Genomic DNA, 27,898 nt, shown 5'->3' with positions numbered 1-27,898 from the left:
TGAGCTAATATACCATGTGTGTGTATATATATATGTATTTATTTATATATGGGAAAACATGAAAGGGATTCAGAAAAGTCAAGGGAGCTTCCTCAACATCTGGGTACCTTAAACACCGAAGCTGTGACAAATATGGATTCGCAGGCAAAGTTGACATCATATCCAGAGTTTAGTCTCTCCTTCATTTCCTTGCAGGATTTTGCATTAGCTGACCTCCTGAATATTCCTCTTGTAAATGGTCCTTCTTGGCACAGGACAGACAGCATATCCTTCAAATAAAACACAAGAAAACCCTTGAAAATAACACATAAAACCATTAAACATGTTTTCTGCTTCAGCAACAATTATTTTAGCCCCATTTCCAACGCCTTGGAACTTATTGTTGCTTTTTACTATATCACCGTACGTTTTGGTGGCTCACCAACTGCTACTGCCGTGAAACAGAATGATCCGAAACCAGGACAAAATGCTTTGGCCTCACAAGCTGTCTTCTAAACTGTATTATACCATTCACATAAAGCCAAGTATTCCCCCATTAGCAGTGTCTAGAAAAATGATTGTTGTTGACTCTACTTTTACAGAAGCTACTCAGATGTTTGCTTTAAATCTCATTATCAATTTTCTGTATCCAACGTGCGTACATTTGGATCTGTTCTTCACAAAACAGCTAAATTTAGCTTGCCATCTAAAGTACATCTAGCATTAGTATAATTAAAAGTTAATGTGATATTTGTGATGCTGCCCGAATAACGTGTATCTGTAGAAAGTAGTCATCTGTTCTCTGGGTTAATCTGTCTGCATTAGGTCTACAGCCAGGGCACCTGAATTTCTACAAATAAAAAGTAATAGGCAGGAACATGGAATATATATTTAAATGCAGGTAAAATCTATATATAAACCACTGTTCAAAGGTTTCAAAGGTTTCTAGCTGTAAGATAATTGAAAAGGGTTTTCTAATGACCAAATTAGCCTTTTAAGCTTGGATTAGCGAACACACCGTGTCATTGGAACACAGGAGTGATGGGAGTGATAAAGGGCCTCTGTACGTCTATGAAGATATTCAACTAAAAATCAGCCGTTTCCAGCTACAATAGTCATTTAATACATTAACACCGCCTGCGCTGGATTTCTGCGTTATTGAATTTGCGGTTCTTTCAAAAAGAAGGAAATTTCCAAGTGACCCCAAACTTTTGAACATTAGTGTATATAATAATAACTCAATTTACTCCTAGACACATGTTTTATTGTGGGTTTGTTTTCACATTAAATTTTACACTGCTACAATTTTTACTTATAATGTTTTATTTGCCGGACCACTTTCAATATACTAGACATGGAATGAAAAGCTGTTCTGTTATTGACTTGTTTCAATAAAGGAAAAACTTTTAGAGAGGACAGCTGTTTCCTTGCACGCAGGTATAGAAATCCTCTGGTATTCCATCTGCTATGGAGTAAGCATCCTATGACGCTCAACATGTGGAGAATTATGGGAGATTTAGCCCCCAGCAGCCGTCGCATCAGGTCTCACATGAGGTAAGTCTTATGTAGAAAGGCCAATATTGTACAAGGGTACTTTTTGTCAAAAAGATAAAAAAAAAAAGGTCCTCGCAATCCGAGCAAATTACTTTTTAATTTGGTCACCATTCCTGGCATCAATCTAGCCCAACTAGTTTTCCTCCTGGACTCTTGTTATGACCATAAACCATTTTCTATTTTCTTTTAGACGTTTTTTGCATGTTTTTTTTGGTTTTTGGAGTAAGGTTGAGGAATTTATGGAAGGACCACTAGTCTTTACCCCCAATGGGCTGTGTATATCATACAATACCTATTTGTACAGTGTGTTATACTACACCGATACATTTGGTGTTCCCTGCTTGTATTCTGCTGTTTTGTGCTATAGATATATTTTTTTCCCCACTTACCATGACAGGCTTGGGCAGGTTGTCATTCTCACAGATGGCCGGCAATGGAACACCAAATAGTTTGCCAGGGGTTGAAGTGGTGGGAGATAGAGGTACGTTATCCAGCTGAGTGTTTGAACCTCGCCAAAAGGTCCAGTTTATGATGGACCTTTTCCTTTTAAATGGCTTCTGGCTAGGATCTGGGGAGAAATTGGGAGAAATATGATACGTACATATTTAGTGCTTGGTTGTAGTTGACATGAGTATCAAAATTAGTTTTACTGAACACATCAAATAACCTATTTGCTTTTTAATACGGTGGCCTCGTAACCAAAATTCACAGTCTGTTACTCTAGATAGAAATAACTATAACCCCCATCATCAGTCAATGAATGATGAGGATTGCATTGCTAAATATGCTTGAAACTCAAGGCAGGGTTTTGGAGAAGTTAAAAAGAATTCTAGTTAAGAACTGAAGAATTATGGGGCCTACCACGTTCCTTTAACCCTTTGATGTGCAAGGGATCCGAAGGGCTCAGAAGTTTGGCAACCAGGCTTTCATGCAAATTATCTCACTTCATTATTCAAAATGACAACACCGTCCCATATGTATGTTACAAAGAATTCTGATTTTTCCGGGTGTGGCAAGACAGCAGGGACATGAATTATAAGAAGTCAGTTTTGTTTAACATTAATTATTCTATATATTTCACTCATGGGTTTGCACTTCTCCCTTGAGACTGGGTGGGAAGCTAAGTAAAAACACTAAATTATAAAAAAAATATTTCTCCATGTTTCCCTCCAGTAACCTGTATGACTTGGCTAAAACGAGTTGCAAATATAATAAAAAAAGCAAAAAAAATGGTTTCCAAACTCAAAGGAGGGGAGAAATATGTCCTTCCCTGCATTTCAAAAACATCAGCTGTTATGCATATTGTCTTTTCATAAAATGTAACACAGCCTCAGTTCCTAAAACCTTCTTGTGTTCACAACCCCATCATGTAAAGACCACGTCCCTCAGGCCTATAGAGCCTGAAACATTCATCTGGAATTTCTGGATAAATATTTTGTTGTAAAACAGGACGCTGACAAGTGTAACATAACATTTTTATAGATTGTTCTTGGAAGCCTACAGTGTATCTATGGAGTAGTGTGATATTTGATCTAATATTCAAGCCTCCGCTCTTCCAAAATCATTTTTTCGCTAGTTACACTCAATTCAGTTTAGTGGTGAATAGTAATATTTGGCTATGCGTAATCTCAACCGACAATAGTAAAAATTTCACGCCACTCATGAATCCCAAGATAATTTTCAGATCTGTTTAGTGACCTTAACTCTTCTATAAAAACAATCTTGCCAGGTATTTTCATGTCCAATATCCATACCTGGGAACTTCTGAGCTCCCGCTGCCTGGAGCCTACCCTGCCAGGGCCAGGACTGCACACTTACATGGAGCCCCAGACCGAGGGAGACTGACTTCTCACCAGCTTGTAGACCACTCTAGGTCTACAATCTTGTCCCTGACATCCTTGGACAGATCTTGGCCATGGTGGAGAGTTTGGAATGTGATTGATTGCTTCTGTGGACAGGTGTCTTTTATACAGGTAACAAACTGAGATTAGGAGCATTCCCATTAGGAGAGTGCTCATAATCTCAGCTCTTCACCTGTATAAAAGACACCTGGGAGCCGATTGAGAGAGGATCAAATACTTATTTCACTGAGTAAAATACCAATCAATTTATAACTGTGACATGCGTTATTCTGGATTTTTATTTGTTGTTATTCTGTCTCTCACTGTTCTTCAAATACACCTACCATTAAAATTATAGACTGATCAGCAATAATACCAGAATTTACATGAGGCAAATACAAAAAAAACCATGTAAGCCCTGCCCTCTTAAATTATCTGTAAGGCAAAGATCTGAATGGACTTTACAGATCAACCATTTTTAGCAGCTTGGTTTCTAATTAGCTTGGGCACGAAAGCAGCTTACCTCGTGCAACAGGACACAAAGCCAAATGCTGCATCCAAGCCATTCAAACACTACAAGAAACTCTTCTTTTCAGATATTTTTATTGTTTTTATTCAATTTCCAGCCAGGCCAATTTGCTATTGTTATTATCCAAGGCTGCTTTAAGTATGTTACAAGAACGGATGATACCTTTTATTGGGCCAACACTGGAGAAGATGAAGCCATATAACTGCATGTATACATACAGCAGATTGGGAACAAAGGATAGGTGCCCTTCAACTATTTAGTTGGGACAGATATGAACAGGGCCTAAAACCACCAGGGTATGTTCATTAAACCCAAAGATTAAGCTAGGATAAAACTCAAGTTGGAATGCATGACAAAGTCACTCTCTGTTGAGCATCACCTGTCTTCCACGAGCCGTCTTGAGCTCAATCCTCAATGGTATCAAAGGCATGTGTACTGTTACATGCGGAGTTTATCTCAGGGATTAACTCTCTTTACTTCTTTGACTTGCCCCAGGCTTCTCAACTGAAGGAAGTTAACAACCAAGGATGGAAGTGGCTTTAACACGTTCCACCAATCCCACAGGAAAGGAGGACGAGGTCCTACAAATACTCAGGAATTGACATCTTGAGGCTATTCTTGGTCCAGCTCAGCTTTTGCTGAATAAACCCCTATGCGAATTGGCAGAGTTGGCACTAGCTTTATGGGAAACAGATTTCAGCCATCATCTTATAGACTTGAATGGAGGTTTGACAAATCTCACTATAAGGGTGTAAATATTAGCAAAAACTATGTAATTAATACAACCCACACATCACGCTAATCCTTGAAAAATGACAGGCACCACTTTTACAATTCACAGTTGAAAAGACATTTTAATTATAACACATATCTATATGTATATATATATTAGCTGTCACTTTTCTTTCTCCAATATTCCCTGTTGTGGTAATTGGAACCCAAATTGCGAGTCAGTTTCCTGAAAATGTAACTTTCTCAATATGTGTAAACATGCCGTAAATTCTAGGAAAATACCTCAGGCAGCTGGAATGTGTGTCTCTACCCTTTCATTATGTCAGTTTTCTGCAATAACATACTTCATAGATTGAACATTTTAAGCTGAATGAACCCTCTGTAAAACAGAGGACTTACCAGTGAGTTGATGGCCGAGAGCCAGCCGGCTGGGCTTCAGTATGAACTGACACTGCATCTCTCTGGGTAGTTGCTCCATTAGGAAAGGCTCGTTGAGGCTTAGGGAACAGACATTGTCCTTTGTGCCCTGAATATGTGGCAATGCATCACGAATGTGGCTCATTTTGATTCCATATGGGTACTCGTGTCCTGTGGAGGTTTAAAAGAAAGGACACGGAAAATGTATTTTCTCGCGGGCAACCAACAGAGCAAGCTTGAGTTCTCAGATATTGTTTTAAATGTCCTTACTGGGTTGTTCTTTGATATACATTTAGAAAACCCCACTGACCATGTGATACATTTTTAGTCATGTTCTAAAATTCCTGTATTTTATTGATTTTAAAAAAAAACATTTTCATTGAATTGAATATTTCCTCATTTGAAACGTTCCCAGTATAAGAAAGAGTTTCAGAGCCGAGTTCAGTTTCTAGCCAGGGACTCAGTAAACTACCCTTGCCAGTAAACTACCCTTGCCAGTAAACTACCCTTGAGTTCGCACGTTGCATCCATGAAATAACAAGTGTGTGTGTTTGTTATGAGGCGTCTTTTAAACAAAGCACACAGGGAACGTTTTATGCCTAAATAAATGGGTCTGTCTGTTTATGTGTGATGACAGAGACAAGTACTATCTGCTTGTAATATTCTCTATGCGAATGGATAGATTGTGCGGCTGTCTTATTCCATACATATGATTTTTTTTTTTGCTTACGGTTATTTTAAATATTTATGAGTAATGGTTCGCTTAGCATAAATTGTTTTTGCCTGAAGTGCACTAAAAAGCATACACATCTGTTTTGGGGGTTTTCGCTTTATTTTGGTCTCCCATGTCCACAATTGGGTCTTTGTCACTAATGATTTTTAAAAGACAGTCAAATATCATCTCGTTCAGCTGTTCCTACTATAATAAAGATCATATATTAAGCTGTGGGTGGCACATTACTGGATTAAGACAAAGAGCTTTGGCATTATGGTCCTCTCAGTTCTGTACCAGTGTAGGGAAGCCCTGTAGCCTTCCTATTAAGAAGAACAAAGCCACGCCGTGGCAGGATTTCTGAAGAATCCGTCATTAGATTGAATATTACCTGATTGTAGCATCCAGTGCCTTACACTTTACCATTTTGGTGTTAATGTGGTAATGTCCATTTGGAATATAGTTCTAGCGTGAAAGATTTTAATGAGAGCCTAGTACAACGGACTTTTTTTGATATAGAGATTTACCAGCTCACCTTCTTTCCACCTCAACCACGTGATAGATTGCAAGCATGGTCCTCTGTGTGTAAATCTTATTTTCCTTTTTTTATATTGCCAAGTTTAATGTTACAGTTAATTTAGTATTTCCCTTTTGCAATAATGCTGGAGAACCAGCTGGCACTGTATGAATAAATGTAACGTAATTATCCTTGCAGTGTAATGGTGATAAAAAAAGTATCCTATGAAGAAAATGCCTGACATACATGATAGCTTAGTAAGGGTTTAAACAATTGTTCTCAAACGTCTGCATGTACACTGTGTTTCACCCACAATCTACACTTCAAAGAGCCCAACTCTGCTACTTTGCATTCTTTCCACATTAAGGGAATAAAATGTAAAAACGACTTAAATAGAAATCAATAAAAAACAATGAGGTTTTCTGTACATCAGATTCATCCTTTCATTACATATCTATGGGATGTTTATTTTCTGCTAGTATCTACTTTAAGGTTTGAACTGAGGCTATAGCTTGCATTCCTTACCGATAAGAGGATAAGGTGAATCATCTTTGCCAGAGGTGACCCATAACTGGTAATCTGTATCGGAGCCCTGGAGAAAGCAAAGCGCAGGAGAAAAAAAAAAGAAATGTCAGCTGCAGACACACACACACACACACACACACACACACACACACATACACGAACACACAAATCCAATGAAACAGAGTGATACAGACCTAAAATATTTGTTAATACAATTTTATTCATAATTTAGCCCACCAGATGTTGCTAAACTACTGTTTTAGATTATACGATAGTTGACCCTCCTTACTTTTTGTTTCTGTAAGACTTATCTAATATGTAATACACTACTTGTTATGTCCCAGGGCTATAGAGCGTAGATGTCTAGATCTAAATTATTTTTTAAGAGATATTCTAGAATGGGTTTGATTAAATACCTCTATATTTTATCATACTTGATGGGCAGACATCACTTTCTTAATTAAATAAATAAGTAGTCTGACTAGGATCAAATTGAACAGGGTTGGTAAATTCTGCACAAAAAGACAAAATACGTTAAGTCCGAGAGCTAAAGTATGTTTTTTTTGTTTAGTGTAGCATTTTTGCATTCACTGATGCCACAAGGGTAAGCAGTGAGTGTAGATGAAACCCCATGAAACATAAGGAAGGGCGCACAACATACAATAGACAGTAGAGAGGGTAACACTCACCTCCACCGCAAACTGCTGCAGAGCCATTTTGATAACATCAGTCACTGTATCATCGCTGGTTACGGTAAGCGTTTTGGACTATAAGAGAATGAAGAGAAAGTGTACAGTCAGGCTTACATTCTATGTATACGGACTCATAGGAATATGTTTTATTGTCCTGTAGATCCAAAGTGAGAATTATTTTTTACACAACAAAACTGGGATGGACCTCAATGTGGCAGATCTAAAACCTATGACCTAACAGGTCCAGCTCAAGGCACTACTGTATTATTATGTTTATGTTGTTTAATCTTTTGTTTAGTTTCTTCTGTTTAAAACCTGCATGCATCTCTCCTAAATGGATCAGAACCCCATGTTCTATGCTTCTGGGCTGCTAGATGCAGCTTATCCAACTTGCTCCCCCAGCAGAGATTAGATGTATGTTACCATCCCGTATCTGCGTCTCCAACAACAATATACTCTACATAGAGTATGTAGAGACTTACGTAGCGATATAGTAATTTTGGTTGGTGAAGAAAAAAAAGACTGAAGCTCATTGACCTCCACTAGCTATACTCTTGGTCTTATTAAGATTTTTGTAACCATTTATTCTGCTTTGAAATTTTTAACGGCTTTGATTGAATCTGCCTAGTGGATTCCACATCTTTATAGCTCTTACTACAAAAACCATTTCCACTGTTCTATGGAACAGTCTCAATGGATGACCTCTTGTTGTTTGTATGGTCCTGTTTGTATAGACATCTAAAAATGTTATACAAACCATCCTCTTTGATCTGTTCATTAACATTTTTAGATGTCTTTTTCTTTCCGGATGAAAAACTCAATCTTTTTTAGGTGGCCCATCAAAGATACAAGGCCAGAATTATATAAAATTATTTACATAAACATTGTTGCTTTCATTTAAACTGTTTGTGTTCTCATATGTAAACATGTTTTCTCCAGATTCCTGAAGCTGTGGGGTAACAGGGTTGCAGGTTATTTAATCTGGATAGGTTTCATTAAAGCACATTTTCAAAACGAATACCAGAACATAATGTTTTGACACTTTTGCGCTGGGCATAACATAAACAACGTTTACATGGAATCATTCTGTCGGGAACATTTTCAGGCATGCACACCATAAGAATGAATTATTTCCCCGAAGGATTGATATTTGACTTTCAGTACCAGGTCATCGCATTTGGTAAGAAAAGGCTCTGTGCCAGAATAGTCTTGTGGTCTTTCAAGAGATTTTGCAAAGTAAGAAAATTAAGTAAGTCTTGCCAGAATATACTTTGTGTTAATACGGAGCTTTCATCCACCAATTATCGCATCAACTTTGAAATGACCCGGGTGGAATGCAGCTGCCTGCCCTGCCTAACAGCTGTGAATGTGAATGAATGTGCACCACTCGCTGGTACGGACTTATCCCTAAATCCTCAGGGGTATCCGATCCACGGTGTAAGGGAGACATAAAACAACAGGGTCACGTGTACAGCCCTATATCTGTTCACATGAGCTCCTAGGAATTAGAATTCCTCAAATTATGGCAGATAATGGCACTATGTAAAATAATAATAATTATTATTATATATAATATATATATATATATATATTATTATATTTCAAAATAAAATGAAATATAATAATAATAAAAGAAATGAATACAAAATCATTGTTGTAAAAGCTCACACCCACCTTAGTAAATTTAGCCAATAGATGTTGTGCATACATGTAGACCGCACACGCAGTCCGTGTCCGTGACACAATATAATGCAGTGTAGGAGACGTTAGAAGGAGTTTAATTCCATAATCACACTAAAGAATCTAACTATGGTTATAAACTATGACATCGTTGTCATCACTATAGCTGAGGGTGATGTGAGTTTTAGCCCACAGAAAATCATTTATCCATTTTTATTTCAAAATAATAAACATTTTTCTAAATATCAGTTTTTATTGTATTTGTTTTGATATTGCTTGTATTGAGGGGGCACCTGTGTTATTCACTTCATTTTCCCAGCATGCTGGCCAGCTAATTGATGCTGACACGTGTGGTTTATTTTTCACATGGCTGGTTTAAATTTTTATATTCTATATAGTTAAAGAATTTATAAGAAATGTCTAAGTCAACCAGGCACGTTATGTTTTATGAAACTCTTTTTGAGCCAACAGACCCAAAGATTGGTTTTAAACATGTAGTTCATCTGTGAAACAATTATCACACATATTTTATATGTTCATATTTTAATGTTTAAGACATTACGTGGCAACAAGAACAAAGCTAATTTTAATGTTAATATTAAAAGAAAAATAATACAAGCCTAATATACATGTATAATACAAAATATAGATGTAAGAATTAAGAATGGGTATAATCTAGAATGTAACCGTTCCACTTTAATACTTTCTGGAAAATAACATTCTGGACTAGTATAAGATTCTTATACATGCATTCTAGAAAAGAACAACAACATCTAAGTGAAAAGGGTTAAACGTACAAAAGGCAGAGACCTTAGAATAGCACGCATAATAAAAACACATAACATGGATTTGGGGTAGACTATTTTTGTATAAAGAGCTTGATTGGGCCCAAAATAAAGAAGATTAGCTGTAACATAAACCGACTTTAGACTTTGATGTAACGCTGGAAAGTCAGCAGCTAAAGTTCTCACCCAAGAACTAAAAATAGCTAAGTATCTGAAGCAGAAGACGGTCATGTCTGATCCACGTAGGGGAAGGGAAAAAAAACATCTAACTAATGAATTTAAGAATATACTAAGATTTGTATCCCTGATAGTATAGAATGCAGATCACAGATACAGGATCTGAGATTAATTAAAATCATTAAGGGAAAGAAAATTAAACATTTCATACCTTAGGCCCACGTCTACTAAATACTAACAAGCCCAGGTGGATTGTGTGGTCTTTTCCTGTTTAAGGCATGACGTTTACATGGACAGTATCTAGCATCCCATAACTTGTTACGCAGAGAAATGAATAAGACTATGCCACACTGGAAAGCATTTTTGCAGGTGGTTCTCTATGGCTTCACATTTACTGGCCCTCTGTCTTCTCATCTTCTTGAAAGTTATGGCTTTAAGTGAAGAAATTAGACAAACATCAAAGTACCCATGGTGTATATGCACTCGAGGCTGAGACAATATAATTTGGAAAATAATTATGTCACCTAAGGCTCTCCAAAGGCGGTTGAACGCAAGCTGGCTGTCAATCAGTGCGAGTTTATTCCCTTATCTTGGGAATCCATAATTAAATCAATGAAGAAAAGTAACAGAGCAGAAGGTGGGCAGACAAAATCAAATGAGATGTGTGCATCAAGCCATGAAAATACATAAATATGCATATCTGTATTCAGCACTGACTGCATGCTGCCTTCCCATTTTATAAAACAGATCTGCTGTTTGCAACCTACTGGCCATAGAGGTTATCTGAGCATCTACCAGGGACTATCTCAGAGTTTCTGTTTTAGTTATTAATGTTACAATGGAATAACCTAATAGAAAATGAGCAAGAAAAGCGGATGCCATGAGCACACGGTATACTTTTTGTTTTGACGCAAAAGACAAGTTGTAATGATTTTCAATAAAATATTCACGGACCGTTGTGTCATTAAACCTTCAGAGGAAACGAATAAAACAACATTCTGCCAAGGTTTATTTGATCAGCACACTAGGAAGAGAAATCGATGATTTATCTCAATGTACGTGTTTGCAGAAACACTCACATAGGCACAGTTTCCAATATCTTTTGTGATAATCTTCAGAGGAATTGTCTTGGGATGTTCACTTTCTTTCTCGTCTTGGATGTGTCTAAAATAAAGAACAAGGAAATGCGTTATACGTCTCGTAACGCCTAGATTTTTCTGGCAGGGACCAAATCTTTTTGGCCCTCTTTTGTAGGAGCTCAGAACATTTCCTAGGCATGAGTACCAGAGCGCTACACAGGTATGTTAATAAATTGAATTTTGTAACATTTGTAAATAGCATATTCACTAAATTCAATAGCTATACAATAAATCCCGGTAAAGTACCGTCTCCTAGCCTATCCTAACATCACCACCTAAAAGAAGTTCCCGTTTTCTCAAACTAAAGTTTTATTGGGTATATGCTGATCCATTCTGCTGAATTTAACACTTTTGTAATTAAATATAGCAAGAGAAAAACCATACCTAGTACCGATGAACACCTTTATCAGAAATAAATCTATAATTATCCAAAATTTATTGCCTCACTCATAAATTTGTTGAGAACACTTGTCATGTGACAAAAAAGTAAGCACTGAAACTGAAACTGAAAAAGTTTCTTAAATGTTTCTACGTTTCTTTTTTAATGTGTTTAAACCTTTAGCAGAAAGAACAGATTTATTTGCTTTGCATATTAATGCAATTAATGTTTGGCCTTATTGTTAATACGCCGTTAAAGGAAATGGAACTAATTGACATCCACCTGGCTAAATACACACGATCAGCCATAACATTATGACCACCTGCCTAATATTGTGTAGGTCCCCCTTTTGCCACCAAGACAGCCCTGACCCGTCGAGGCATGGACTCCACTAGACCTCTGAAGCTGTGCTGTGGTATCCGCACCAAGACGTTAGCAGCGGATCCTTTAAGTCCTGTTGTCCTAAGTTGTGAGGTGCGGCCTCCATGGGTGCATCCTGGTGCCATGTCTTCTCCAGGTAAGTGACGCACCCAGCCATCCATGTGATGTTAAAGAAAACGTGATTCATCAGACCAGCCACCTTCTTCCATTGCTCCGTGGTCCAGTTCTTACGCTCACAAGCCCATTGTAGGCCCTTTCGGCAGTGGACAGGGGTCAGTATGGGCACCCTGACTGGTCTGCAGCTACGCAACAAACTGCGATGCACTGTGTGTTCCGACACCTTCCTATCAGAACCAGCATTAACTTCTTCAGCAATCTGAGCTAAAGTAGCTCATCTGTTGGATTTGACCACATGGGTCAGCCTTCGCCTCCCACATGCAACAATGAGCCTTGGCCGCCCACGACCCTGTCGCCGGTTCACTGCTTTTCCTTCTTTGATAGGTACTGACGTCTGCAGACAGGGAACACCCCACAAGAGCTGCAGTTTTGGAGATGCTCTGACCCAGTCGTCCAGCCATCACAATTTGGTCCTTGTCAAAGTCGCTCAGATCCTTATGTTTGCCCATTTTACCTTCTAACTCATCAACTTTGAGGACGCAATGTTCACTTGCTGCCTAATATATCCCACCCACTGACAGGTGCCATGATAACAAGATTATCAGTGTCATTCACTTCACCTGTCAGTGCTCATAATGTTATGGCTGATTGGCGTGTATCATGGTATCCCAGCAATAGCTCAATTAACTTTTTTTTTAGTAAATCATAATTTTACTGAATTGCACTGTAGAATATAACATAGGACAAAACCATGATCGTTATAACTTAAGCACCCATCTTTGGAAACTTGTAACTCAGTAATACTACTCATGACATCTTGTTCCAGTCCACACACAGTAAGTTACTGCACGTAAGAAGGCAAATATGTTTTAAACAAACGTAAGTTAGTAGAGAGATACTTTAAGCCAAGACGTCATTCTAGATGTTATATAAATTTATCCTTCGTGGAAATACATCTTGGCAATGTACTATACAGTGAATATATGATCTCTTGCTTTCAATTTTCATTTTCAAGGATCTTAGAAAACTGAATCATTTTTCATTTCGGCAGGAGGCTGAAATTGAGGTTGAGATTTTTTTTTTCTCAGGAGAAATGTTAAGCTGTACCCCAGATCTGGCATAAAACCAAAAACGCCACAGGAATTTAACATCATTAGCTTCAAACAACACTGCCTAAGTGACAATAGGATCATCCATCATGTTTCTGGTGGGGTCCAACAAAGCATTTATAAAATCTGAACTGTGATGTGTTGTGGATACATCAAGATGCTCTTCAGAAAACAGGATTGGGAGGTCTAACTTAAACAACATATTTAAAAGGATAAACAGAATATCTGACGTTGGTTTGATTAATAACATGTGCATAGAACAAAGGGATTATGTTTGAAGCACTCCAAGCATAAGATTATTAAAACCGCATATACAGTAGTGTGACGTATTTAGTGAAGTTAGTATGAAAGTTCAACACAATAACAATGCTTGATGAAGGGTAAATTCATACAACACCCTCGACTCACAAGTTAACAGCAAGTTTGGCATGAGCTTAAATATAAGTTTTTTAATAATGTTATATTTAATATATTAATGATATGGATTCCTTCCACTTGCCTCTATGAACTTGAGTTATGGTGGCCAGATGGGGCGATATTTACATTAAAAGTGATGCTGCAGTAGGCAGAACATTAAACATCCCCAATGTAGATAATTAAGCAACGTCTATGAATCAAAATGTCAAACTTGGTAGTTCATGGGCATTAAACCCATGTGGACATGTAGACATAACACATAATGCTATATCCTGATCTATACACGTCAGTATATGACATGTACAAATCTGGATATAGTATGAATTTTAGAAAATTAAACTTGGGATCTGTTAATCCAAGATGACCACGGGAACCTAAAGCTGCCTCCATTACACATCAGGTGCTGGAAGTTTGTTTCCATAAAACGTGCACTCTGCAAATCCGTAATAACATTGAAACAGGAAAGTTTCCAAACATCATTTACGTACCTTTGAAGGAGAGCAAGCCACTTTTCCTTCTCTTCTGGAGTACTTAAATAAAGAGAAAAATTGCAGTCTATCAGCAAAAAAATACAGGGAAACATTCTAAAATAAGTACTTCTACTGTGGGGAACATTGGTTTTCTTCCATTGAGCTAAATCCCCATAATCAGGATTTTAGGGGACAAGGCCAAATGATTTATTGGGGCCCCACCTTTAACAAAAGACAATTTCAAGGATAAAAATGGTCATCCGCAATTGAAAGAAAAAGCAAAACTCTTTAGAAAAATACATCACAAAAATGTACACTGAAAAATACACGTTCCTATTGATTTTCTTATTTTTTGAATAACTTAGTAGCATAGAAGAAAAGGAGCAGAAGTTTGAGGATTTATGAAGCACGATAATATGTGGAAGGAGTTTAGTGTTCTTGAAAGCGTTATTCAGAGAAACAAAGCTCTCCTGCCAATTTTCCAGTTACAAGCTCAGCTCTCGATAAACATTTGGATTTTGTCACACGTGTTCTTTAGCAGGTGTTCTCTGCAATCAATCTTTTACTGAAATGACAATTTAATAACTCCCTGGGTATTTTAACCCCTTAAGGACAATGGGTGGTCCCTAAACCCATTGAAAACAATGCATTTTGAGCCCGTACATGTACGGTCATTGTCATTAAGGGGTTAATAACAAATGTACCTTTTTTTGTGGTTAATGTATTTTTATGTAGACGGCACATTACCGTACATCACACCAAAGTATTTTTAAGATGCACGTAAATGACAATAATTCCATTCAGTTAAAACATACATGTTTTAATCAATAAATGCATTTTATGCAACAATAATAGTTTAGCCTTTATTGCATAAAATACATGCTTACCGGGCCACAACTGAAACCTGAATGTTAACAGCTATGTTATATCATGTAGCATTTGGATTTACCCTCTGATCTCCAGAAAGACTTGCCGTGATCTGGCTCTGCGGCTGTAGGTTTATTTCCCAAGGATTGCAATTAATGTCAGAAGATATAAATTAACCCTGTTGTACCTCTCCTTATATGACGGGGATATGATTAACATGAAAAACATGAGTGGGACCAGGTAAACTGTATAAAAATGATGTTCTAGCGAATCCCCGATTACATATGGCTCAACTATAACTATAACAAAGTAAGCCTTGAATATTTTAATTAATTGCTTTAAGCCAGTCTCCGTTCCGTCTGTTTTTGGACTACAATCCCTATCATCTTCAACAAGCAAGCATTATACAGCTTTGATTTATTTGTCATCTGATTATATTTTTAAATCTTCCTTTATTCTTTTAACAAATATATTGTCTTAATACAAGGTTACACGATGGTAAAGTTTAATGATATTGTCTTTCCTTTACATTATATTCCTAATACAAAGTTTCTTACTTACAGTATAACTATTTAATAAATACAGCTGTAAACTAACGATGAGTACCATTGGCAGATGATAAAATAGACCAAATGTCCTCAGTTCACAGCATAACACCGGTACACAATGCATTGGATAACGGTAACACGAAGTACCGTAGAATCTGGACAAAGAATTCCTGAAATACCAAACCATTAACATTTAACCGGCTCTTCATTTTTAATGGAACATACTGATCATCTTTACTCTAAATACAGACTTAAACATTAAGTAGTGATAAATGGATGTTTAGGTTACAACCCCAAGTAGGTCTAATTTCTTAAAAGGGTATTATCAAATCATCTCAGAGAACGGAGAACGGAGTATAATCACATGCAACACTTAGAAGAGCAATTATGATTGTTTTTCTTCAACTTTCTGCAATTGTAATTTATATGAATATATTGCATAACCACTTCTAGGAATTTAGAAACACGTCGCTTGACCTGGTAACTTCTCTTTAGAATCCTGACTGTTCTTCCTTACCATGAGAACAAGCCCATGACAGAGCAGGGCTGGCTACTCATAGCACCTTGAAAGAAAAAAAGTGTCCACGGCAGGACCAATATGGAATTGGGTGGTGGAGTAAAGAGACAAGGATGAATGAGGATCAGCGTTGATGATGTTCCTTAATGAAATTAATGAAATTTTATCAATGCAAGATACATACCTAAAGGTTGCAACAGAATTGGTGATGGGCCAGCCTACAACAAACGATCGCTCAGGGTAGGTGCTTCCCTCGCAGACTTCTTCCATGCATGATGCGGTCCACATCTCACTAACTCGCACGTGATGTTTTAATTTATAGTGAGATGGTGACCTGCAAAAGAACAGAAATACAGGTAGGTATGGATAGTAATATAAATAATCGATTTGAGATTTGTATTTGGAAAATTAATAGCAGTCCAAACCATTTCCACCCATGCTCCCAGTTCCATTTTCAGGCATATTTTAGTTGAAGTTTTAGGTTTCTCTGTCTGTGCTCTGCGGGCCAAGTAGTTCTTATCTGCTGTCAAACTCTATGTTTATAATCTGAGTAAAATAGATTCATAAAAAGAGAAATAATAGCCCAGATCTGTTTTTCTATTTGTTTACTAGTTTGCATTTTAAATAGACAGCTTGGAAAAATAGTCTCAGTTCCCATTGTTTTCTTTCCTGCTGTTTCCCAATGGAGAATATGCGGTGCAGAAACCTTCACATTGTCTTCCTTAAAAACAAATGCTCCACACATGCTTTCCGTAAATAATAGGAGAAAGTTTTGCCTGGTCGCGTTATTTCATCAGCACAACTATGCCAAGGCAAATGGTGACTACATTAATAATCTTCCAAGGTCATAAAATAATGTAAACATATTAAATATACTCCGCTTTGAAAGAACATCTAGTTTTACATCCTGATGGCTTTAGAGCCACATGGTAGATGTCTCCTCTCTGATAAGATGTTGAATAGGGGACACCCCAAGCTGGCCTTGAAGCTATAGGTTGCTGGTCTCCGATTCCTTATCTTGACTTTGAAAGTAAATTTCTTAAAAGTTTTGGGTTCAAACTTAATGTTTGAATATTTTTTTTGCAGCTCTATAGGTATGTTCCTAAATGGACCAAACTATTATAGTGTTTGTATTAGCTGTTAAGTTTTGGAAACAGATATATTATAAAATAAGATGACTCCTTTATTAACAATTTTTTTTTAGTTTTGGACAAAATTTGGACAATTATTTTATTTGTAAATTAAATGGGTTTTTTTCCCCACTCTCGCTGCCTTCTCCAACAACTCTTCTTCCCCTACACCATTCTTCTCTCCTCTTAAGCGCTTTTCAGAGTACACCACACGGTGTGCACAGAGGCTCCGCCCTGTTTTACGGAAGTACGCTGAAGAACACTGAAGAGGAGAAAAGAATGTAGACAAGGAAGCAGAGACAGGGAAGCAGAAGAAAAATGAAATTTCAAATGAAAATTTGGAGTGTTCTCCTTTTTCTTTTGCTTTGTTGGGGCTTCCTTCTGGTTTACGGACTTTCGTACGAATCAACAAATTTAACAAAATTCATTAAAATGTGTGCAAATCCGAATTCAGAGGTCTACTCAACACTATTCATGGCTTTGTTTAAATTATACTATTTCTCTTTAAACATAACCCATCAACCTAGTAAATGTAGACGTAGTAGTTAAATGAATTGCTGATCTCAGTTTTGCATGTAGGGTCTCATGCATGCCTCGCAAGTGTCCATCTCGTGCCCGGTAGCAGAGGAGACATCACTTCATGTGTTCTTCCAGTGCAAGTTCCTACAGGCTTTGCTAGCAGCTCAGGAACTCAAATACCTGCCCAGTCATTTGGATCTTATAGACTTTTTTCAGCGACACACAGAGGTTACCATTGAGGATGCTTGGCACTGACCATGCTGTGTAAAGGACATTTTATGATTTGCCAGGAACCATCTAGTGTTGAGAAGTTGATTACACTCCAGGACTGATGCAGGTCTATTCACAGTCTTCTCAGGGACTATTCTTTTATGGACAGGGGTCACGTCTTTAACCCCTTATCAACACCCCTTATCAAACTATGTTTTATGTGCATGCTACGAAAGAATTGGTTCCTGTGTTAAACTACTTTTTCATCTGCAACGAGAATCTACCATTTATCTTTTAATAGAACTTTAAGTGTACTTTGTTTTGCTCTTTTTGGTGACTTGTGAATCAGATTAATAGTATGATTTTTGAGTCTGGGTATAATCATGTTGGAATGCAAATATAACCAATTTAGTTTGACTCGTCATTATCGCTCTGTGACTCAGAGGCATGATTCAGACAGTATATGTTTTCAAACACTATGTCTACACATCACTCACTTTGATTTTGCAACGAGCATGATGTCTGTGAAGAGGAAGAGATGTCTGTCCTGAGTCTGCAGACCTGTCTTCAGCTGGACGTGGCTGTGAGTTACAAACATCCGACTGGGACAGATGAATGCCTGAACGAGAGGACATGTTTCTGGACTTACGGGCGAGAAGCAGTTTTCCCTGTAACCAAAATGACTTTGTTACATTAATAAAGTAATAATAACATACAGAATATGCTATTCAGAAGTTAAAGAGCCTCTGTCTACTGTAGGTCATCCCTACTGCACCCCACCATGTCATCTGTAAAACATCTCCTTCTAGTAATGCATGCATACCTACTGTGTTCTAGTGCCTCTTTTGTAATATATATCTCCAGGACATTTATCACCCTAGTTACTGATAAACAGGTCCCCAATGCCCCTCTTTTCTTGCCTTTTTTTAAAGTTATTTTACTATAATGCCAAGTATAAAGCACCAAACACCCCTGCTGGTTCAAAGAATGATGAACATTAGCTAACCTCCATTAAATAAAATAGGAAAATGTGATCTTACGTTATTATTTATAAAAGAAAAACAATGTAACCCAACCATCCATTTACTCCCAAATGATGCAAATAAACATAGAATTTGATGGCATATGATAACCATTTGCCCCATCCTTGGGTCCGTGGTCTTGTCCTAGATTCCCGATGCCATACATCTTTAAATTCCCTTACTTTATAAGCCTCTACCACATCTGCTGGAAGTTTGTTCCACTTATCTTGAACCCTTGGATTTCCTGTGGAGGCATATGTAATTGTGGATTCCCTAGAACATCATTTTTATACAGTTTACCAGGTCTCACACTTGTACATGCTTATTTTACCATACACCCATCAGCTTATGCCCTGTCCCACTCATTTTATTCCGTGTTAATCATATCCGGTCATATAAGGAGAGGTACAACAGGGTTACCTTATATCTTCTGACATTGACATTAATTGCAATCTGTAGCAAATAAACCTACAGACAACCATGTTAGCTGTAAAACTTAAAGGTTCTGAAGTGAATTAACACAGTTTTCGGGGATTTATATAGTATGATACCTGGGATAAAAAAAAAATCAACAGAGGAAACTACAAGATTAACACTGGAAGATGAGCCAGAAGATGACAAAGTCTGGGTCATTTGGCATTTTATAGAATGTTGAAAAGTGAAAAATGTATCATAGCACATAGTATTAAACGCCAAATCCCAATGTGCTTCTCCCAATGAGAAAAAAATATGTGGTGGTCAAATTAGATCATGCTATCATTATGAGTTAATGTCTAACCATCCATAAAGATATAAAAATAGACTGGATAAACACCCGCAGCTGTATTACCATCAATGTGTATGTTAAGAAAACGAGAAGAAGGAAGACCTTTTGGAGCAGCGGACGAAGAAATGAAAAGCGTGAGAGAATTAATGAGAATGTGAGAGAACGTGAATAAGAGTGTGGAAGAGCGTGAGAGAGTGAATGAGGGTGAGTGATAATGTCCAACACGTCCAACTCGTTTTTTGGTCCATTTGCACAAGTGAACGAGTGAGCCGTAATGGAGTATGAGTGGAGAAGGAGCCAGGACAGACATTAATCCTGCTTTCCAAGCTTCTGATGAGCAGACACCGGCTCTGGAGATGCAGGATCCAGTAACGGAAGGGAGGCATTAAACCACACCAAGCCAGGCACTGTACTCAAGTCTACACAGACTGCAGTACCATGCGTGAGAACCCATTCAGGGCTGGCCCTAAGGTGACGAAGATCTCTGAAAACATAGAAACATAAAAAATGACAGCAGATGAGAACTATCTAGTCTAGTGCATACTTTCCTTCATCCTAGCCTTATCTTATTTCTAGCTTAGCCTTATGCCACCAACTTCTGGTGGAAGGCTATTCTATGTATCCACTATCCTATCGGTAAATAATATTTCCTGATATTACCGTATTGGCTCGAATATAGGCCGCACTTTTTTCCCCCACTTTAAGTTTTTAAAGTGGGGGTGCGGCCTATATTCGGGGTCTAGCGCCCGACGCCCGGGACATGCAGTCCCGGGCGCCGGGCAGGCAGCGGGGTTAAGATACAGATCCCCCGCAGCGGTGCAGGGGACCTGCATCCTTCTCCCCGATACGCTCAGACAGCCTCCCCTGCCAGCACTTCCCACGGGGGGGGGGTGCCGGCACGGGAGGTTATCTAAGCGTTTTACCTCTGCCCACCCCCGACTTACCGGAGCAGACTCCCGGGTGTCTTGCGGGGCCGGCGGGAGACATTTACGCAATACGCAAATGCAACTTCCGGTAACGGTACCGGAAGTTGCATACGCGTATTGCGTAGATGTCCCTCGCCGGCCCTGAAGACACCCGGGAGTCTGCTCCGGTAAGTCGAGGAGGGGGGGCAGAGGAGGACAGCGGCAGCGGATCTCGGGGAGGGAGGGCAGCGGATCTCGGGGAGGGAGGGCAGCGGATCTCGGGGAGGGAGGGCAGCGGATCTCGGGGAGGGAGGGCAGCGGATCTCGGGGAGGGAGGGCAGCGGATCGCGGGGAGGACAGCGGCAGCGGATCGCGGGGAGGGAGGACAGCGGCAGCGTATCGCGGGGAGGGAGGACAGCGGCAGCGTATCTCGGGGAGGGAGGACAGCGGCAGCGTATCTCGGGGGGGAGGACAGTGGCAGCATATCTCGGGGGGGGAGGACAGTGGCAGCATGTTTTTTTTGGTGCTTTTTTAAAGAAAAAAAACTTTTTCTTTAAAAAAGCACCAAACTTTTAGGGTGCGGCCTATATACGGGGGCGGCCTATATCCGAGCCAATACGGTATTTTAAAAAACCTTGCCCCTCTAGTTTAAGACTATGTACTCTTGTTGTGGTAGTATTTCTTCTTTTAAATAAACGATCTTCCTTGATCATGTCCTTTAAACAATCACCCCAATCATGTATGTGGTTTCACAGAAAGATGCCATATAAAAAGGGTTCGTATCCTCTGTTATTTTCCACTCTAGTAAAACACTATAAAATCTATAAAGTCTATTATTTTCATGAGCCAGCTTTCTAGGATACTTAATTTTTTTGGTCTAATAAACTGGGTGAGTAATAACAACTGCAGCGTATTAGCGCAAGTATAAAGTGGAGCGTGGTCTGTGTTTATTCGGTGTCATTATAAGTTCCAGTGTAGCAAGCCGTTTTAATAGTAATAGAGGCACGTTGAGATGCATATAAAACTATTTTTATTTTAATGGGAAATAACCCTTCTTGTGAATATGCATACATAAAAATCCTATTGCTGAGAGATACTACATATAATTTTATGTTTGGAGTATCATTTATTTTTTGGGGGAAATCAATGATTTTCCATCATGGGGTACAGAAATAAAGAAGGAAGGGGAAAAGGTCAAAGGTTCAGCACAGGATTACATCATCCAGTCACAATAAGGCTGAGTTTAATGTTAATAATGGAGGATATGTCCATGACCCGGGTTGCAGTCAGAGTCTCCAGGTGAAGCTCTGCTCCCCCAAGGCTCTGCTCAATCACTAGGCAAGGGAGCGGAGCTTGGCTGACACTACTTCAACAACACAGGTTATGCCAACTCCTGCCTAGTCTCGGCTTAACTCTCGCCCTTAAAAAACCTATATTGAGACTAGGTCAACTACAACAGTATAAACGATATACAGTGCTGAAACATCTCCTTCCCCCCACACCGTGGCAGCCCTCCCTGACCACAGCAAAACTACAATGACCACAAGAAGAATCCATAGAATGTGGTAACTGCAAAATGAAAATATACTTAAACATGGGGAGCTTTCTTAAAAGCCATCTCATCGATCTAACTATATCTATCTATCTATCTATCTATATATATATATATATATATAATCCGGCTATATGAATTTGAGGTGAGCCAAAGTAAACATTGGAGTATGAATTTTCAAAGGTCCTCTCATGATTCTATCAGTAGTTCCCTTCACAATATAAGTCAATGTAAGCAAAACAAAATAACAATATAGTACATAATTCCATAATAATTAAATGGTGAACAAATTCATCCATTCTCATGTAGCCTTCCATATACATGTTTTCCTTTTTTTCTGTACAGAATCCAAGCATCGCCCATGCTTCAGCTGTTAAATTTAGAAGTTTCAAACCTTAGCAGCCAAAACCAGACATTTTGCAGGAATGTGTTGTGGCTGTGGGAAAAATACCACAATGTGTCATTTTATTATATTATATATATTTGCCCTTTGCCTTCAAAACAGCATCCATTCTTCTAGGCTCTCTAAGGATTTTGTAGGCATATAGTTAGGTGTATGATTAAACAATTATACCAAACAGGCGCTAATGATCATCAATGTAATATGTAGGCTGAAATTCAATCAATTAACCGATACAGAAACAACTGTGTAGGAGGAATAGACCATGGCATAGACCATGGCAAGATGGAGCACAACAACAAGACCAAAAGTAAGCTATGGTCCACCAGCAAGGTCTCTCCCAGTCAGAGGTTTCCAGATGTTCTGTCCAAGCTCTTTTGATGAAGCGCAAAGAAACGGGCAATGATCAGGGCCGTAGACGCGGTGGTCGGCCTTAGAGCAGCAGATGAAAGACACATCATGCTTACTTCTCTCTGGCAGTGCCATGAGCTCAGCATTGGAACAACACTTGTGTCAGGCAGCACTCAAAATTCAGGTGCCGAAGCTGGATTGCACCCAATGCAATAGAAAACAAACAACGATTAAGCTCAGCAACTGTGAAGAGGTATTTATTTCACCAACTGTGGCAACGTTTCGATCTACTATGGGATCTTTCTCAAGTCATAGTAGGATCAAAACAGTTGGTGAAATAAATATCACTTTTACAGCGTGCTGAGCTTCGTTGTTGTTTGTTTTTATCAGCTCAGCATTGGCAGAAAACAATAGGACCCTGGTACACCCATTTACCGTCTGGTCAGAAATGGTCTTAATGGAAGACTTGCTTCCAAAAATGTCCATCTGCACACTATGTTAACATACCACACCATCAGGCGCCCGCTGGACTTGGTGATTGCCAGTCTGGCCCTGCTGGCAAGCCAGTAATGTTTGGAGCTACACCACCTTATATTTTCTTATATACATCTCTTATATTATTAAGCCACAAATACCTAATGTTTAGTTTGTTGGCCCTTCCTACAATACACAGCTTTGAAAACAATGGAATCACAAGGCCGAAGTCCAAAATATTCTCTGCCATACAATCTGGAAAACTTTTCAACACACTGATCCTTGACAATCGTTGCACATCAACAAACCTACTGGCTGCCATCATCAAAATCTACATCCAAAAACAAAGCTACATTAGCAACACAGAACTGAGGATGGTTGTTCCTGGCAGTAATATCCCCAGAACAAATTAAGACATGATTACAAACCTCCCGTTGCCTACACTGTAACTCCTAATGGAAGATCTCAGTGAAAACACTGAAACAGATGGTATGCAAAAATCGTTTGGCTCGTATTATGTGATTAAAGCATAGAAATTCACTGTGTTTCTGACTCATGCTGTTATTAACCTTACTCACTGATCATCGGAACCAAGTGATCCTTCCAAACTGAAGTCTGTTTTACAGCTAATACAATCATTAGTATTCCTAACTAATTTTGTAATAAACACATGTGATTTCACAAAATTATAAAATTTGGAAATTGTCAGTATTTAAATGTAGTCAACATGAACCTAGGAACATAACTTAGTTAGCCCCTAGTGTGTGTATATATATATATATATATATATATATATATATATATATATATATATATATATATATATATACATACATACATACATACATACACACACACAATATTATATATATATATATATATATATATGCGCTGTGTAATTTTTGGACAGTATATAAAATATAATAATATATATATTATATACACACTGTATATACATAATGGTAACGTACATCAGCAGTTTGGCGAACTGCCACATTTAATTCCTCTTTAACAGACAACATATGCACATTGCATCTGTAACTGCTGACACATCGGTACTGAGCCTCTGACCTTTAATCAACTATAAAAAAATTTTTGACCATTTGCTACATTTGCACAAACATTCCGTTTCTGGATTCTGATGACCTTGGTTATAGCTAAAAATGTATCGAAAGCAGGAATATTCATCAAGAACATTTAACTTGTTATTTTTGACAGAGTTCTTCCTAGACTTCTTTTGTAAAAGCTAGAATTTGAATGCCTTTTTTGGCATTCTGATGGCCATGGGAGCATTTGGTTCAACCACATTTTCTAATAAAATCCATTTATCAGATTTAAACAATACTGAGGAAAAAAAAAAGATAAACAGAAGACAGACATCAACCAAACCATGATCTAAGATTTTCCCTACAATGTTGCCTTAAAAAATATAGCATGGTTTTTGCCGCATGCTTACCATATTAATGCACATATTGATGTTCTTAAAACATTGTGGGTGTCGATTCAGCCGAGTAACAAAAGTTGGAAAGCATATGATCAACAGTCAGGCAGAGGATCAGAGATCATATCCCACCAAAACACTCCGAATCAGTTTCCAGACTATTTAGTTTTGTGACTAGAAGCCAGATATAATATAAAATACCTTAATGGACCTTATGATATGGACCATGCCATAGCCCCTGGTCACCCCCCTTTTGAGGGGTGGCTTTTCTGATAGAATGGCACAGATGGTGTCCCTCAATAAGCAGTGCAGATAAAATGGGTAAATAAAACATTCACATACGTGAATATACTTATTTCCATTGAAAGTATTTATTTTGACGTTAGGAAATGAAGCAGCTCAGAAGTCAACTTACTTGTTTATTGTTCTTGATTTGTTTAGTGCTTTGCTGAGTACAAGAGATGGTGCGGACTGTCGTCTCTGGGCCAAACTCTTCATTTTCTGTGAAAAGAAACAATTATTTTCTGATGAATTGTACTAATCGGAGACACGGATATAAGTTACCATTGTTTATACAAAGCACAAATTGTTATAATATAGTCGCTCTTCACAGAGCCCGTTCAAATCAGAAAACTCAACTGGTTATCTCTACAGAATTTGTTTTACATTGTGCTGCTGCTACATACAGAGAGAAATAAGGTTTGGGAGCTACAAGGAATATTATGTTGTTTTTTTCCCTGGCTATAGTGCCAACAACGTACCACAAACATGGCGACACTTTAAGGGGTCCTTAGTGTAGTTTTCAGTTCCTGAGCCTATCTTACATGCTCCCAGCCTTTTCTGTGAAACGCTAAAGGCTTCATCCGGGTCAGAAGAGAACGATGCAGGTGGGTCAGAGGTGGCAGCTTTTCTAACTGAACTGACTAAAAGGCTCAATATTAAGTTCCTATCACTGCCTTTAAAGAACGGCCCATGCAGCAGCAAGTCTAATATGGCTGCTCGCTACCATGGTAACCAAACACTGATATCTTCACATACCATGACACAGTGGTAAAAATACAAACAAACAATGTCATTTGCCCCCATCATTTCCCCATAAATTCCAAAACACATCATAATAGTAGCAGAAACGAAATTATTTTCTTAAAAGCCTCCACCCTTTTCGTAAATATATCCCGTAGATGTTGTTGTACATACATGTAGACTGCAGGCCATGTAAACGACAGTTTAACACAATATAATCCAGTTTGGCCATATGTTAAAGGGGGGGGGTTCCATAATCATGTTAAATAATTAAATATAGGTAGAAAATATGTCTACAAATATGCCAACCTCTAAGTCCTCTGGTGCGCCCACTTTTTGAGGGTTACAAATCCCAACTGCTTCGGTGAGAATGACTTGATTAAAGCAACAGTCACGTACTTTAACCCCTTACATGTATATAACGTCAAGACAATCCTTTGCACACAATAATATATCCGGCCTGTTTTTGGAGATTTCTGGTATACTTTCTCACATACTGCGATCAGCAATACAGGGCTATGGAGCCCTGCTTCCTGATCACTGCAGAAGAGATCAGAGGGACAAGGTTTTGTGCAATGTTACCGTACTCGGGATATGTCTCTAAACATAAATAGATTTTTTTTAATCAAAATCTTATGTAAATGTGCAAAAAGTAATTAAAAAAATGATCTATCCATCTTTAAAATGCATTTATTATTCACAAAAAATGATGGACTATACATGTAAAAAGTGTATCAAAAGAAAGCCCTATGTATCCCTGACGAAAAAACAACAACATATAATCTGTGTGGGTAAAGCTATTAACCACAAAAAAAGGAAATAGTTAAACATATAACAACAGAATAGCAAACAAGCCCCTGCCATGAAAGCGTTATGCTATTTGTGGGTTTCAGATACAAAGCCTTTTGTTTTAGGATTTCGTTTAAAACAATAAAGGTCTTCGGTGGTTACGATAAGTTTGAACACAAATATCTGCATAGAGTTTTATTATTCATAACCATAAGATAATATTGGGAATACAGGTTTCATGTGGATTTGGGTAGGGTGGGGTTAGTATCAGTGCTGCAGAAGTTTCTAGCATGACCTTATATAAAGTTTTTTTTAATTATATTAAAGATATTTACACTGCATAAGAAATCTTACATTGTCTAAGGCTATCAAGATTTATAGTTTGCAAATAGTTATGAGCTTCACAGACTGCAAAGTCGTTATACATTAATGTGGTATTTAACTCAATTGAAATGTGTTTATTATAAGTATAAAGAGGAATAAACTGCAAAACTGTTTTCCTTAAAAGTTGTATATGCCGAAATGAAAGAAAAACAAAAACAAAACAAAAAAACACAATTCAACATAGATCAAGTCACAATGACATTGGTCTACCTAAAGGCACCAGGGAAATAATAGAATCTATACTTCCATTTCCCCCTGATAATTCCTAACATAGCAAATTGTGGCGACTATGTTAAAAGTGTATTTTTTTTTTAAATTTATAGATTTTTTAAACGATACCAGCATTCATGGTGTCAGAATCACGGGTCACATAGCTGCCGCACCCAACTGGTTCGTTACATTAACATGACCCAACACACTAGTTGCACGCGCACGCCTGGCTTGTCCACACTTCATACCCATGTCTGTGTAGCCCAGTGCAAACAACAAAACATAACAAAGCAGGTGTAAACTGATGCATCACCAAGACACGTTCTGATGCCTTTAGCTTAGAGCCTTAGGGTTTATCCTGGATTGGACCTTGGGTTTATTTAATTTGCTTTGTTTAATGGACTTTGCTAGTTGTTTGTGACCCTGACCTTTGGATTGCATATCTGTACTTCTACTGGAGGTGCTGTAGTGTCTCCTTAATAGCGGCCAAATGAAACGTTACATGGTTGATCCAAAGCAACCACCCACTCTATTGTTTTCCTAAACTGAAGTAAATGCATAAGACTGTGCTTGACATAAGACACGTATCGTGTAAGTTTTGAGGTTTAAAAGCAGGCACAAATGGGGGACGACTTTAT

At 38.2% G+C, this 27,898-nt stretch overlaps 1 protein-coding gene across 1 annotated transcript in view; it reads right to left on the bottom strand.

Moving 5' to 3' along the window:
* ARHGAP20 (Rho GTPase activating protein 20) overlaps window positions 1-27,898 on the bottom strand; it is a 49,345-nt gene that overhangs the window by 7,012 nt on the left and 14,435 nt on the right. The window contains exons 2-11 of the mRNA XM_053456450.1: window positions 25,270-25,355; window positions 18,441-18,611; window positions 16,269-16,418; window positions 14,171-14,212; window positions 11,220-11,304; window positions 7,496-7,573; window positions 6,807-6,873; window positions 5,035-5,223; window positions 1,923-2,101; window positions 108-269 (exon numbers count right to left, since the gene is read on the bottom strand). Coding sequence (XP_053312425.1) covers window positions 108-269; window positions 1,923-2,101; window positions 5,035-5,223; window positions 6,807-6,873; window positions 7,496-7,573; window positions 11,220-11,304; window positions 14,171-14,212; window positions 16,269-16,418; window positions 18,441-18,611; window positions 25,270-25,355 — 1,209 coding nt within the window. The remainder of the gene's footprint in view (window positions 1-107; window positions 270-1,922; window positions 2,102-5,034; window positions 5,224-6,806; window positions 6,874-7,495; window positions 7,574-11,219; window positions 11,305-14,170; window positions 14,213-16,268; window positions 16,419-18,440; window positions 18,612-25,269; window positions 25,356-27,898) is intronic.

The sequence above is a fragment of the Spea bombifrons genome, chromosome 2, assembly GCF_027358695.1.
Source record: "Spea bombifrons isolate aSpeBom1 chromosome 2, aSpeBom1.2.pri, whole genome shotgun sequence".
Lineage (NCBI taxonomy): Eukaryota > Metazoa > Chordata > Amphibia > Anura > Pelobatidae > Spea > Spea bombifrons.
This window is presented reverse-complemented; position numbering and strand designations above follow the sequence as displayed.